Source organism: Lates calcarifer, unplaced genomic scaffold, assembly GCF_001640805.2.
Source record: "Lates calcarifer isolate ASB-BC8 unplaced genomic scaffold, TLL_Latcal_v3 _unitig_968_quiver_1081, whole genome shotgun sequence".
In the NCBI taxonomy this organism is placed as follows: domain Eukaryota; kingdom Metazoa; phylum Chordata; class Actinopteri; family Centropomidae; genus Lates; species Lates calcarifer.
Genome location: NW_026118130.1, coordinates 20,781 through 35,145, shown reverse-complemented (window position 1 = coordinate 35,145; position 14,365 = coordinate 20,781). Strand labels below are relative to the sequence as shown.

General features: G+C 42.9%; 2 protein-coding genes across 2 annotated transcripts; one reads left to right on the top strand and one right to left on the bottom strand.

Moving 5' to 3' along the window:
- Positions 1 to 61: 61 nt before the first annotated feature.
- LOC108880650 (ankyrin repeat and SOCS box protein 16) lies at positions 62 to 2,216 on the bottom strand. Its single transcript, XM_051069440.1, has 4 exons — positions 2,197 to 2,216; positions 1,930 to 1,973; positions 414 to 749; positions 62 to 333 (listed from the first exon to the last, which is right to left on the bottom strand). The coding sequence occupies exons 1-4, from the start codon at positions 2,214 to 2,216 to the stop codon at positions 62 to 64; spliced, it is 672 nt and encodes a 223-aa protein (XP_050925397.1).
- Positions 2,027 to 10,024, top strand: LOC108880648 (homologous recombination OB-fold protein). The gene is made up of 10 exons (XM_018672241.2): positions 2,027 to 2,239; positions 2,419 to 2,469; positions 2,585 to 3,574; positions 3,799 to 3,882; positions 5,079 to 5,213; positions 6,685 to 6,793; positions 8,019 to 8,104; positions 8,227 to 8,349; positions 8,499 to 8,706; positions 9,597 to 10,024. Exons 1-10 carry the CDS (start codon positions 2,228 to 2,230, stop codon positions 9,650 to 9,652), a joined length of 1,854 nt encoding a protein of 617 aa, XP_018527757.1. The 5' UTR covers positions 2,027 to 2,227; the 3' UTR covers positions 9,653 to 10,024.
- The last annotated feature ends 4,341 nt before the right edge of the window (positions 10,025 to 14,365 follow it).

Sequence of the window (14,365 nt, the reverse complement as noted above, 5' to 3'; positions counted from 1 at the left end):
ACACAGATGTTAATGTAAAGTAAAAATGATCAGTTGTTTGTAAGTTCAGCTCCTTTACCACTCACTGGAATGACTGGGCAGAGGTGCAGAGGTGAAGAGGAGCGCTGCCATCTGCAGCCAGCAGTTCTGGATCTGCTCCGTGAGAAAGCAGCAGCCTGACACAGACATCATGGCCGCCTACGCAGGCATCGTGGAGGGCTGTGCTGCCTCCAGGGTCGTCGTTCACCTCGGCTCCACGAAACAGCAGCTCCTCCACACATCCTGCGTGTCCTCTGCTGGCAGCCAGGCGTAATGCTGAGGTTTGTTTTACCTTGGAGCTCAGCGTCCACATGCCTGGCAGAGGAAGAGAAGGGCTGGTAAAGTGTTAAAAGCATTTATGTAAGAGAATAACAAAGACCTGTTGAAAGTCTCACCCATCTCTGGAGCCCACACCATCTCCTCATGCACCGTCTCCATCAGAGCGTTGACCATCGCTGGGTCCTTCAGCACAGCATACACTCCTTTCATATCTCCGCACATGAAGGTGTTGTGGACAGCCGTGTCTCTGCACCGGACCTGGGCTGGAGGGGCCCGGACCTCCTGGAGCCGCCGCTGTTGCTGCTGCCTGGGAGGAGGCCTCGGGGCTGGGGGCAGTGGGCCCTGGTCAGGGCTCGCCTCTGAGCCAACGCTCGTCGAGCATTCTGCCACTCCTGATACTCCTGCTCCAGTCTCAGAGAGCGCAGTGAGGTAGACGTGAATGGAAATGTGTCCTTGGACATGACACCTTAGAGTCAGTACAAGAGAAGTGTACATTTTTACAGCTTGTTAAAAGAGCATAGGTTAGACAGTTGATTATTTTAAGCAATTTTCCCTTTTGTTCTGAGCTTCAACTCCAAACATTAAACTCCCTCAAGCAACAGGTTCTTGCTGCCATGTCTGTAAACTGCAGTACAGTTTACAGACATGGCAGCCTACGACTGTTACATCACCCTCCACTGGAACTGGAGTGACTCACAGGGGTCCAAGGAGAGGTCAAGTAAAAACTTTCATGGCTGTAATCAGCTGTGTTTCCCTTTTAGATTAAACTATAACAAGAAACCTTTGAAATGAAATGCCCTTTCCTCTTTGAGCACAGTCACAAGATTGTTCCTCAAACGCAACTTCAGCACTGGTTATTAATAGATCAGAATGCAAGCTGATACATGACTTATACAGTGTGACCACCAGGTGACAGTATTTATCCAGCATTCATCTCTTTTAAACAGGTCCAGGAAACCAGAGAGCAAACAAATGTCAAGATATAGACCATCCTAAACCAGTCACAACTAACTGTGGGGGCAACCACACTTGTTAAAAACTTAGCTCTTATATGATTCAAAATACATACTGAGGAAATATCACGGTGAAATCATCCCTAATTAAGTCTAGACATGCAGCAAGGAAACATGCAAAGGCATGAGTAAGATAACGGACAATTATTGAAGAAGAAGGCGGTTTGATTTGATGGATAGGTGGAGTCCATGTATGAAAACAATATTAGCCAATATATGTTTGGAAAGGTATTAAAAATGGTGGAGTTTTAATTTAAAACATACATCTTCTTGATTTTGCCCAATGCTAATAGGTAAGATGAGTCAAAGGCAAAACAATCCCAGCACAATTAGTAGTCCGTTAGTAGATAATCTAGACTGAAGCTCTCGATCCAGTTACACCATCTTCGTTTGCCCAGTTGTTATGGACTTGTAGATATTCAAATTTCCATTTTTCTGAGCATTTTAAGGACCTCTCCTCGCTGTTATGTTGGCTTTAAAGTGTATTTAAAAGTTTAAATGCTGTTAATACTTCCATTGTTTGACAATAAAGTTAACAATCACGACTATAAATACAGTAAAGAGGTGTAGCTTAGCAAAAAAAAAACAAAAACAAACTACAAAACAAAAAAGACTCTACCTTGAATGCGGCGACGGATGTGCCGAGGAGTGAACCCTCTCGCTCTGCTTCAATACTCTTTGTATAAACATTTCTTACGTCATTACGTCGTGTTTGAACGTGGCGGCGCGACACCGAGCAGCAGCCGAGAAAAAACTTTTCGTTCACTAGCTTGTTTGTTAGCAGCGTTTCCTCGTCGAAGCAAAGCTATAACGAAAAAAGGACGCGAAAATATATTTATACGCGGTTATTGAATGGCATTTGGTGTCTTACTGAGCTTGTACAAACCGATCAATAACGGGTTTCATCGCGATATTCAATGACTGCGATGGTAAGTGGGCGAACCCAGCGAATTAAAAACACCTTGAGCTAACTAGGCTAACATAAAAATGCTAATAAGACGTTCGTTTTCAGTTTATGACACTTTGTTTTAGTTTCTCCTGTTACTATCTAACACAGTATCTGCACGTGGACGTTTGTTTCATGAGTGTGTTGTCACCTGTGTTACAGACCTGTAAATTAAGTGGCCTGTTCAGCATTGGTGAGGACTTTGATGATGAGGTGATTCCCAACAAACACACCTGATTTCAGCTGTTACTTAACGGCCAGTGCTCACAGCCTGCACCATAATGAGCCTCCCTCTGTCCCGCTTCTCATATGTGTGTGTGTTTCTCAGGACTTGCTCGGGACAGACTGGGCTGTCAGCTCGGCGTCTGGACCAGCCGATGTGGCAGCTGCTGTGTCATCCTGCGCGCTGCGTGCCTCTTCTGTCGCTCACAGAGAGCCGGAGAAAAATCGCCCTCAGCAAACTGCAGAGAGATCAGCTGCACCGTGTAATGGCACAGCATCAAGGGGCAGCACGCAGGCTGCTGCTGAACAAACTGTTGCTTTGGGTTTGAGACAGATCTCCTCCTCCTCCTCCTCCTCCTCCTCCTCCTGTTCTCCCACCCTGACTAACACTCGGCTTAATTTGGCATCACCACAAAGTCACACTAACGCTGAGGGGGCGCTGAAGCCCAGTGTGGCTCAGGATGATTTTGATGATTGGGATGTTGACCTGGCAGACCTGGATGAGTGTGATGGCCAGATAGGGCTCGAACCTCCTGCTCCAGCTCCACCTGTGCCCACAGTCCAGCCTTCATCTTTAGCCAAAACGCTCCGAGCCCCGGCCTGTGGAGGGATTCAGACACTACCCGATCAGACCCTGAGGGAGCCTGGCGCTGCACGCCAACTGTGTGGCTCATCTAATCATAACCTACCTCCACGGACCCTTTCCGCTGCTGCTCCTGTTCGATCTCCAGCTCCCCGCCCTACTTTCCCATCAGCCCCCCCACAGAGTCCTGGTGTTTTCCGTGGCCTCACTGCCACTTCTCCTGCCCCCAGCCCCATTTCCAGGACACTCATCAGGCCCCACCAGCCACAGAGGTCGTGGGCAACTCCAGGACCTTCCCCTCAGACCCGTACCCTTTTTGAGACGGTCTCCCCAGGTCCCTCCTCCTCGTCAACCACTCTCAGCCCTCATCCTCTTCACACACCAGTCCTCACTAACCGCCTGGTCCAGCTGGTATCCGCCTCCAATAAGCTTCCTAAGAAGAGGTCTTGCTCTGAGCCTCACCGGCCCAGGACCCGACGGTTCCCCGGTCCGGCTGGACTCCTGCCCCAGCAGGTTAGCACCATCCAGCCCTGGTGCTCTGTCTCTGTCACACAGCTGAAAATCCTCACATCTGTTTGTATCTCACCTGAGTGGTTGCTCTCGTCAGAATTTACACCTGTGTTCCATAGACTTGTCACCTACACACTAATGAAATCACCATCAGAAAGAAATCTCTCGGTTATGTGTTTGTTTTTCCACCGTGGTGCTATCATGATAATTTGATTTTTCTCTCTCAGCCGCAGGGTCAGAGCCTGGACAACATAGTGGTTTCTGTTCCTCATACTCCTGCTCACGGTGCTGTCGCCCGGTTACCAAGCCAGGTACTAAAACCACTGCCACAGGGACCTGCAGGAAATGCATGAAATGCTTTTTTATTAAGCACAATTAATGTGTTCATTATTTTCTTGATTATTTGATACAGATTTGTTTTCACAGCTCATACAGTTTCAACGTAAACATACCTGTAACCATACCACAGCATACAGATGACACGCAAACACATATACAGCACACCCATAGACAAAACTGGCTCCATACAGGGTCAACAGGGTGTTTTTGCTAGAGATGGACAGTGGGTGTAGAAACCGGGGAAGCAGAACAGAAGGATGGCTTTGCTTTTTGCAAAGTAACAAGAGGCGGTGGGGGTTGGCAGCAGAAAGTGTGTGGTTCATAAAATGTCAGAGAAGAGTGGAGAAATTTCCCAGAGGCCAAGCTGATGTGTTGGAGAGTCTGTTTTGTCTGGTCAAAAACCCAAAACCCAAATGTTCAGTTTAATATAATCGAAAAATAAGAAAACCAGCAAATATCCACAGTAAATTATTTTTACTTAAAAATACAGATTTATTAACTGACAATGTTTTCCTCGTCACAGAAGTAACAGAGCATAACACTTGTGTAGGACTAGCCATTGGTCGACTCTACGCTGAACCACACTCAGCGCTGCCTTTAGCTACTCACCATAGATGCCATCGAAACTAACAGGCTTCATGTGTCTGCCCTGCTGAACATATATAAGGGAGCACAGAGTAAAACTGGATGGATTTTCATTCACACACTTGATGTTTTTGTCGAGTTATTATGACAAGAGAAACGATAAATGACCACTCATAAGGCACAGGATTTTTGTGTGCAGAACAGACGAGCAGTAGCTGATAATTTTCCTGTCTGCAGCTGACAAGGATTTGATTGTTTCTAACGTGACTTTTGTTTGGGCTTCCCAGCAAAACTCCGGGTTTTATTATTCAGTAATGACAACATGCGGTGATATTTCTGACTTGAAGGCAGGGTCAGATCTTCCAAATATTCCAGGATGCATTGCACCTTCAAAAACCAGACAGTGGAGTGGTTCAGCCTGCAGTGTGAGATGAATTTTCACACAGTCTGATTGAATCAGAATCACAGTGACCATGTGAAGAATGTAAAAAAAAAAAAAAAAAGCCAGGTGTGCATGCAGAGCAGTGTGAGGTCATTAATCCTTAAGGAGCATCTTTGTGGGTGTGTTTGATTTGATTTGAAGGCTTCCAGCTCACAAACCGAGGAGGATGAGTTCGGCGGCGGTGCCTGGGCAGCGATGAAGGCAGAGATGGGATTGGACGAGAGGAACCCGTCGTGCTTCCTGCACTCCTACAGTGTGGTCATGGTGCTTCGAAAGGTGATCTCCCATTGGCGTTACACACCTTCCTAGTGTTCACTTACAGAAAAAAAGCGTTAGTCAAACACTGTAACATCAGTGCTGGTATTTAGGTCAAGCAGTTTGTTTTAATATTTATCCTCCATCATAACAGACTGTGTGTCACTACTGGAGGTCTGTTGGCGTAATCAGGACAAATGATGGCGCTGTAGTGGAGGTGTTTTGTAATTATAAACAGTACGATCACTCATCAATCACTGTAATTGAGACTCTGCTGTTACTCTGCTCTTTCTGCACGCCGGCCGCTGTGGGATAACTTATCACTGTTTTTGAGTGGCAGTCGTCGTTGCAAGAGACTTCACACATGTTGATTTTGCTTGTCACCGGCTCCATTTACATGCACAGTGTCTCGTTCAGGTTAAGCTTGTTTACATGAACTCTAGCTCCCAAAAAAGTCCCGTTTGCATGAATAAACAAATTATCACACAGCCGCCTTCCCTGCTTCTCTCAAATGAAGAATAACATGTTGCATCTAATGCAGTGGAGAGAGAGAGAACAATCCCAACAGTAAATACTGCTCGCTGCTGTTTATTTATTGATCAGTGCATCTCCACAGCCCTGTGTGAGTCTGGCATTTGTACTGATGGTGAAAACAAAAAGTAAGCGAACAGCTGCTGCAATGTAATCCAATAGGCAACGGTCTGCGTCAAAGCACATCCACTAAAGTGGTTGTTTTTACAACTAACAGGCTCAGATTGTTATTATAAATGTCTGACAACATGATGGATAGGCTTCCTACAGAGATTAAAGGGTCAGATCCTTCATGTTTAACCAGAAATGTTGCTATATATCATTACCAGACTCCACTGACAAAAACAGCAATTTAAATGAGCTGCTGTCATTGCAGCAGCTGTTTGAAACTGAAACTGTATGTTGCTGTCCAGCCCAGCGTCATTGTTGATACGACCACCAGATGTCACCAAAACAAAGAATTTTCAGATCCTACAGACAGTGGATTTAAATAATTATTTGATCACAACAGTGACATAAATTGTGCAGATATGTGACTGGAGAGTATTATTGACAGAATTATGTGATTCCAGCTTTAAAAAAATGTTTGAGGGTGCAACTAACGATCATTATCATCAATTAATTTGATGATTATTTCCTCAAATAATCAAATGGTTATTTTGTCTAAGAAATGTAAGAAAATATTTTTAAAAATGCACATTATAATCTCCCAGGACCCAAGCTTAAGGAATTGAAATGGTTTGTTCTACTTGAACAGTCCAAAGTCCTTTTACATTCAATTTACTGTAATTTATGACAAAGAAAAGCTTCACATCTGTACAGTTTTCAAGCTAAAACCAGCCAATTTTTTAAGATTCTTGCTTTGAAAATGAATGAAAAGAAGGTTTGCCGATCAATTTTCAGTCACTGCAGGTTGACAAATCAAGCTAATGTGTGTGTTTGTTCTCCCTCATAAATGCAGGCAGCACTGAAACAGCTGGCAAGAAACAAAGTGCCCAACATGGCTGTGCTTCTGAAGAGCATCATCCACACACATGCTGATGCCAAGGCTGTGTTTAAAGACCCGACAGGTACGCACACACGCACCTTTACAAAAGAATTACACAGGCTCATTGTTGAAATGTGCATGAATTTGAAACTAAAGGATCTTGGAGCAAGTAAAAACACCCCAGGCTTGAAATAAACTGCAGAGCAGAGAAAAAATAGTTATGTTAAATAATGGTGAGTAAAAGAGAGAGAGAGGTGGTGGAGGAGAAGCTGTGAGCTGTTTGCTTCACATTTGACATTTGCTCTTGGAGAAATCGCCTGATTGAGCTCCACATGGTGCGAGAGCAGAGTTCAGCCATTGTAACATGCTAGATTTCACACACACACACACACACACACACACACACACACACACACACACACACACATAGATATTTATATACAACATAGATCCAGTCCAGTTCCCATCTGTCTTACCTCTGCAGCATCAAGCCTCTTTCTTTCTTCTGTCTTGAGGCTTCACCCTTGTTTTGTCTGATCCACCTCTAAGCTTAGCTGGTTGCCATGGCCCCCAGAGAGCGGCCGCATGGGGTATACTGATTATCAACGCTCAGGAGTGGATGTTGTACTCAACAACGGACTTAAGTGCTTATTAGTGATTCAATTGCGGTAGATTGGCATCAGCGGTGGGTGGGTATTAAGTGCTTCTGACACCACGAGGGACCGTTCTGTCAGTAATGTGCCTCCCACCTGCTGAAAGGTTTGCAGCTTTCTCTCCAGCAGGCAGTTATCTGAGGAGCCGCTGACAGCCCATGTTGACTATATACTAGTGCTAAAAAAAGATCAGCAGCTTAGTTGAGTAACATGAAATCAACTGACAACCATTTTGATATTTATTTAATCATCTAAGTCGTTTGTTGAGCGCGAATGCACAGAGCCAAATATTTTCTTGTTTCCTTTGCTGATTTTCTCTGGTTCATATAATTGTAAATTGAAAATTTTGGAGGCTTTGGACAGCTGGTGATAGGCATTTTCTGACACTGAATAGACTCAACGATTATTCTGAAAAAACATAATTAATAGGAGTGTAAACTGTGATACAAACATCCAGACCTGCTGTTAAACGTTAGGCTAGTTTACTTAGCTCAAGAAGAATAACCCCCTGAGGGAAACTTCGGAGTCTGTGGGTTTGTCACTGCGAGCCTGACCTTTCACATTGCATCTTGTCATTTTTTCATCGTTAATATAAAAATATTGATTAGTTATTTGTTGTCATTGCCCTGTTATTCTTAATATATCTGACTGAAGGGGAGATTCAGGGAACTGTGCACCGCCGTCTCCTGGAGGACAGAGCGGAGGAGCTGAAGGTCGGAGCCGTGCTGCTGCTCAAACAAGTAAAACTTACTCACGCCACCATCACTTCAATTTCACTCAGTTTAGTGTTTTAGGTTCACCTAAACGATTGTTACAGACCTGGGTTTATTTAATCCTTTGTCTCTGCTTGCTCCGTGGACAGGTCGGCGTGTTTTCCCCCTCCCATCGTAACCATTACCTGAACGTGACGCCCAACAACCTGCTGAGGATCTACGCCCCTGATGGAGTCAGCTTGTCCTCCACTCAGCTCCTGCCCTTCAACCTGGTGAGCGCCACACTTGTCAGCTGGGAAACAAAAAATAGCACAGTTGTGCTCCAACAAATATTAAAATCTGTCATCCAGAAAATCCAGAAATGGGCTGTCAACCTGTCAGCTGTCCCCTCTAAATGTTTTTTTTTTTTTTTCATATCCAGGAGCCGATGTTGCAGTCACCCGCTCCGTCTCCTGCCATCCTCCGGGAGCCGGTGTCTCGGATGCATCTGGTGTTTGACGAGGAGGATGATGAGGGACAAGAGGGTGAAAGATCCACAGAGGGAGGTAAAAACCCTCAAGCCCCAGTGAACACAGGACCACAAGAGCCTACTGGGAAGTCAGCACCACAGGACTCAGGCTGGGATGCAGGTGGGTCCCCTCGTATTGTATGTAATAATACTTCTGGTGAGAGAGAGAGAGAAGGAGAAGGAGGAAGAGATTAATTTTAGTCACATCCTGAGTGTCAGGCTCTGTGAGATTTTTTTCTGAATAAAACCAAAACACTGTCCGGTAACATTTTGAGGCATTAACATTTGACTCTCTTGCCCCCAAATCCAGTCTAACTGTAGCAGAACAGTTCTGATTGTTCTGCACTAGAGCCGCAACTCACCACTGTTTTCATCTTGATTTCATCTATTAATTTCTTTTAATTATTCAGTCAGTAAAATGTGATGGTGATGATTCACAATACAAGGTAGCAGAGCCTGAGGTTGTATTTTTACGAATCAAATTTAATTACATGCTCAGAGAGCATATTAAAAAATAAAAATTAATTAAATAAAGTGCAAAAAATCAGGTTATCTAGTCAAACAAATCATAACAGAATACCACTGACATCCTCAGCTACTCTTTTAAATGAATAGAAAACATAGTAATGTTAGCTAACATGCTAAGAGTCAGTATACTAGGCTGGACATTAATTAAAAATCTGAAAATATGGACCAACAACAGAGGCTGTGTCTCTGCTGTCTGGCTCCTAATAGTGATTTTGTTGTATTTTATAGTGATTTACAAAGTGGATGAATCATTTATCATTCAGTGAAAACACGCAACACGCAATATCTAAATAAACAAGCAAATGATTAAGGTGCAAACCACGTTAACGGCAACATCCCCAGTTCATGTCCAGCCACTGACCTCTCTCTCCTCTCATTTCCTATCTACCTCTGTTCTGTCCAATAAAGGCCTCAATGTCTTAAACAAACTTACAGGGATTAAAATATATCCATGAACCTGTGTCTGCTCTGTCTGTTGTACAGATGATGACCTGGATGAACTCCTGGGAGAGTTACCTGAGGACACCTACAGCTTTTGATGTAACTTTACATCAGCAAACACAACAGACTGAACAGACTGTCTCCACTGACCGGAGTTATTTCACGACTGCCCTTTCTTTTCCTGACACCTCCTCCTTTAAAAATCATAATTGTCCGACCGCTGAAGAACTTGTGAAAATGTGTACTGTATGTCACCTGTGTTCATCACCCCGTTCATAAATACCAGAGATGGAATATTCTTGAGTTAATTTGCTATTACTGTCGTCGCTATGCATCATTGATGGTTGATGTGTTAGGAGAAGCAGTCACTCGAAGCCAACACGTGCTCATTAATTAATTACAAAGCTCCAGAAATCAGCCCTGTTTGATTTCAGCTCCACGTCTTATACTCACATAAAGACTATAATTAATCTGAGATTGTGTGTGTCTATTAGGGATGCAATCCCCTCACTTTTCTCTACATTCTTATCCATTGTTGCACTTGTTTCTGTGACCTTGAAATGGAAGACTAATCTACACTGCATTGATTTGCTAATTATGCAAAATGCGAGTGAGGTGAGGTGAGGCTTCTTTGTCTGCTGCATTTTCTTGTCAGTTTTTGTCCTTGTGCTCCCTTTCCTCAGTTGTCTGTTTATCTGAGGTAAACTGTGGCCCAGTCTGTTGCAGTGTATTAAGAGGTGTATCTTAGATTCTCGTGCAGGGATTTTGCAGGGAGGTAGTCTCAGAGTCCCATGTGGTTTTGGCTTGACCGAAAAAAGTGTTTACCCAGCCCTGCTGCCTGAATCAGGGTGGAGTCGCACTGTGACTAACAGGCTCTTATGGAGGCTTTCCCAATAGGATCTGAGCCCCAGATCCAGACTCCTCCACTACCCCTGCCTCACAAACACTGTAACAGATTCAGGTTAATCCTCAGCCTCTTTGTCATTTTGTGCATGATGCAGCTGCTCATATTTTCTGGTTTATGTTCAGAAGAGAGAGAATGGGGATGATGAAACAGGGTGCGTTTGCAGTCATCCTAAATATTTTCTTGTTCTCTCCTCTTTGCTGTGTGGCTGAAATAAGTACAGTTTACAGTACACTCTGTAAGTATTTGAGTACTAACATATTTTCTGCTGTTTTGGCTCACAACTTCTGCACAATTGATCTTAAATTAGACAGTGACTGTGAGGCTAAAGTGCTGACTTTTAGCTTAAATTTCAGGGAGTTTACATTCATAACAGCGTAGAAAGTGTAAGCCTGTTCTCCTCTACTGCTTCAGAACTTGGGCAAAGTGCATGTGAAGTGCTACACAGTTAATAATATTGACTTGAACGACTTTAAAGGGTTAGTTCACCAAAATAATTTCTTACCCATCCCTCACTATCTAGTGAAAACACTAGATACTGTGACAAGTAACAAGTTGGCAGCAACATGTCCTTCCAAAAACACTTTCCTGGTGACTGTGGATAATCCACACTCATCACTGTGAACAGTTTCCACTGAAGCTACTTTACACTGAAGATGAATGAAGGGATTTTCCAGAGTAACCAGGACACCATTTCTGGAAAGAGATGTTGTTAGTGGGTGGTAGCAGAAACTTCAAAACCTGGACAAGGGAAACCAAAACTACTCTTTCTGGCTAGAATTTCACCAGAGGTAAATGAGAAAATATGGGGTTATTGTAATTTCATTTAACTAAGCTTTTAAGTTTAAGGGTGTTTACATCTATACAAGATGAATAGAGTGGGGATTTAAGTGTGTGTTCACCCAGTGTGGGTATGAGCATCTTTCAGTTTTAAGCTGAAAGTCAGTATTTTAACCTCACAGCCACTGACTAATTTCAGGACCACTATACTAAAGTACAGAAGCCGAACTGCAAAAAAATGTGTAGAGTAGATCACTAGTTCCCCAACCAGGGATTCGGGACTCCACAAAGTGTCCAGAGGTAAATCTTAAGGACTCTTTAAATCAGTGATTCACAACTTTTTTTGACTTGTGACCCTCTAAAATGGTACTGTGTATACTCACAACCCAGTGTCACAGGTTGTATTTGTTACCAGCAAAACCAAAGGGTGATAATTCCTGTATTATTTGTATTACTTGACTGCTCTTTAGAGACCTACAGACCTACAGTAACTGACAGAAAAGATATGAAGATGAGATAAATGTCTGAAGAGATAGACTTAGGTGGCCCCAATGCTCAGTTTGGGAACCACTCCATGAGATATTAACATTAAGGAAATTTGTTACTCTTGTCACATAAATTTCTGTTAATTTCTTTCAAAAATGTCTTTAATTGTAGCTACTTTCTTCAGAAAGACTGGACACTCTCATTTCTTCAAGCCTCTAAAAATCATTCAGAGGGAAAAATCACTCTTAAATTAAACTGCTCACAACTGACATCCACACTTGGGCCATTATCTGACTGAGGGGTCACAAGTGGACGAAGCCAAAAAAAGTTAGGAGCCCCTGCTGTAGATGCAGTTCATCTACATAGTACTCCCTAATACCAGCAGGGGGTAGCATTTAACACCCTCCCTAGCAGTTCAGGTCCTAGTGGACATCATTAGTCAAGTTCATGAGTTAATGAGAGCACACAGACATCCAACACCCAGTTAAGAGTCCTGATGATAAAACTCCTAATTGGAGGGGAACTTAATTTGACCAGAACAAGGCTCTTTGAAACGGTCTATCTTTATATGTGTGTGTGCAGAGGGGGTTGCTCCTTCCCTTATCTGCACATCTACCAATTAAGACCTTCACAAAGGGGGTGGGGGGGTGGGGGCTCAGTTCCAGTAAGTCTTCATGCTATTGCTCACATTCTGGAATAATTTGCCCTTCAACTTCAATCGCCTCTTGCCAGAGGTAATAATCAACTGTGCCCAGTCTTGCAAAGTCTGGTACTTACACATCCTAATTATCTCCTGGTAAGAGCTTATTATTTTTCATAATCCATTAAGATAGTTGAGAAGCGTAATTACTCTTTCAGTCTCATCATGCATATAGTATAAGAAGTGCCTACCTACCTCCCCAAAAAAATCCCCAAAAGATTTTTTAAAAAGGATCCTTATCTGTGGTTTACTCTGGTTTAGAGTCCCAGGAGGAAAGAGAACTTTCTCATCTCTGATGTAAAGTACAGTTAACTCTCTGAGATTTGGGTAGAGAGGCCTGAAATATCCAACGGCCATCCTTTTTAATGTCTTAGGTGAATAGTTGATGACTCACAATGGTTGCAAAATTGGAAAAAAAATGGCAGCCAAACTTCACATTGAAAGAGTAAAATGCGCTTTAAGTTTGTTACAGTATAGCGCTAAGGCCTGCTCAAGCAAGCAAGAAACTTTTCACTGGCTGTCTTATTGGGCTCTGGCAAGGTTGGATTAAAAGCCAGAGAAATGCATTTAAACATGAAGCTTAAACCATGCAAGTTCATTAAACAGTCAACCTAGAGGAAACACTGGTTGATAGCGACAGTGGAGAGAGACAGGAAATGAGGGGAAAGAGTAGGGGAAAGATATACAGTGAAGGGTCCGTCTGGCTGGGAGGCGAGCTGGAGACCAGCTGCTCAGGGCTTGTGCACATATGGTATGTGGTCCAGCCATTCGGGCAATGGCTTGCCCCATGTTCTGGAAAATTCAATACCTGTATGATCTATGTGTTTAATATCTACAGTAGGTCTCCAAAGTAAAAGAAAAAAATGTAAATGTTTATCTACAGTTCCATGATGTTACACCACATTTGCTAATAAAAGGACCTTGAATTGATTTTGCTTTGGCAACAGCCGTTTCCAAGGTCAAGAATGAATTTTGAACCTCAAAGTTAGAAGAAAAAGGTTTAAAAACACAGTGAAAATAGGTTTCACTGCACACTAGCTTCTTTAATGCATTCTATACTGTCCATATAATACAGTGCATATATTTACATACTACTTAAATTCAGACGGATGACACATTAAAGGGAAAACCTGAATAAATGAGTTGAGGAATATGCAAGTGGTTCCATTTAGGGTAGGAAAGGTCACTGCTTGGTTTGATGTGAAAGCATGAAAATACATTGGACAGCCCGTCGTCAAAATAACAAATGGTTGTATATCATGTGTCATAATGGTGTTCATCCATTCAGTAGAGTTTCCTAAGGCTCTCAGCAGCATTACAGTGATACTTAACGTTGGTTTTCCTTTAACTTGTCACCTATCTATATGTAAACCTTTGCTGTGACACCTTTAAACTGAATGAATAAACATGAGCTATCCACATTAATCCAAGTCAAGAATGGAAATTTATGCCTGTACCCAGTGACAGAAAGAACAAACTCAGTCTCATATTTAATAATGTTGCACTAAGCCTTTTTAGCATTAATACCTTGCAAATTAAAAAGAGAAGAATATGGCAAGGCTGGCAAGGCTAACAAGACTCCCGCCTTAATAATCTTGTGGATGGAAAGTTGGTTGGATGGATAAAGCCAGATAAGATTGCTAAAGCATAAAGCCTTATTTTCAACCCTGGAGACTGTTTAATCCCTGTAAAACTACGCTCATTACCTCGGTGGGAAAAGGGGAGATTTGCTTAATTAAGTTGTTAAGAAACCAGCAAACCCTGCAGCTGTCTGAGACCACAGCAAATTTCATTTGGGAGAAAGACTGTGTGATCGACTGACAGTGTGTGTGGGTGTAGGCAGTGTGTATGTGTGTACTTGAGAGAGAGATAAAAACACAATACTGTATCTTTCAACTTCAGTCATTCTTTACTTTTAATTAGTGTTTCTGTGTTGTTGCA

Bases quoted from the DNA above. Each gene is read 5' to 3' on its own strand.
- LOC108880648 (XM_018672241.2), top strand. The intron at 3,575-3,798 runs GTTAGCACCATC...TTTCTCTCTCAG, and splicing joins CTGGACTCCTGCCCCAGCAG to CCGCAGGGTCAGAGCCTGGA. The intron at 8,350-8,498 runs GTGAGCGCCACA...TTTCATATCCAG, and splicing joins AGCTCCTGCCCTTCAACCTG to GAGCCGATGTTGCAGTCACC.
- LOC108880650 (XM_051069440.1), bottom strand. From the start codon at position 2,216: ATGAAACCCGTTATTGATCG. The intron at 750-1,929 runs GTAGAGTCTTTT...GTCATGTCCAAG, and splicing joins CATCCGTCGCCGCATTCAAG to GACACATTTCCATTCACGTC. The intron at 334-413 runs GTGAGACTTTCA...TTCCTCTGCCAG, and splicing joins GGTGTGGGCTCCAGAGATGG to GCATGTGGACGCTGAGCTCC.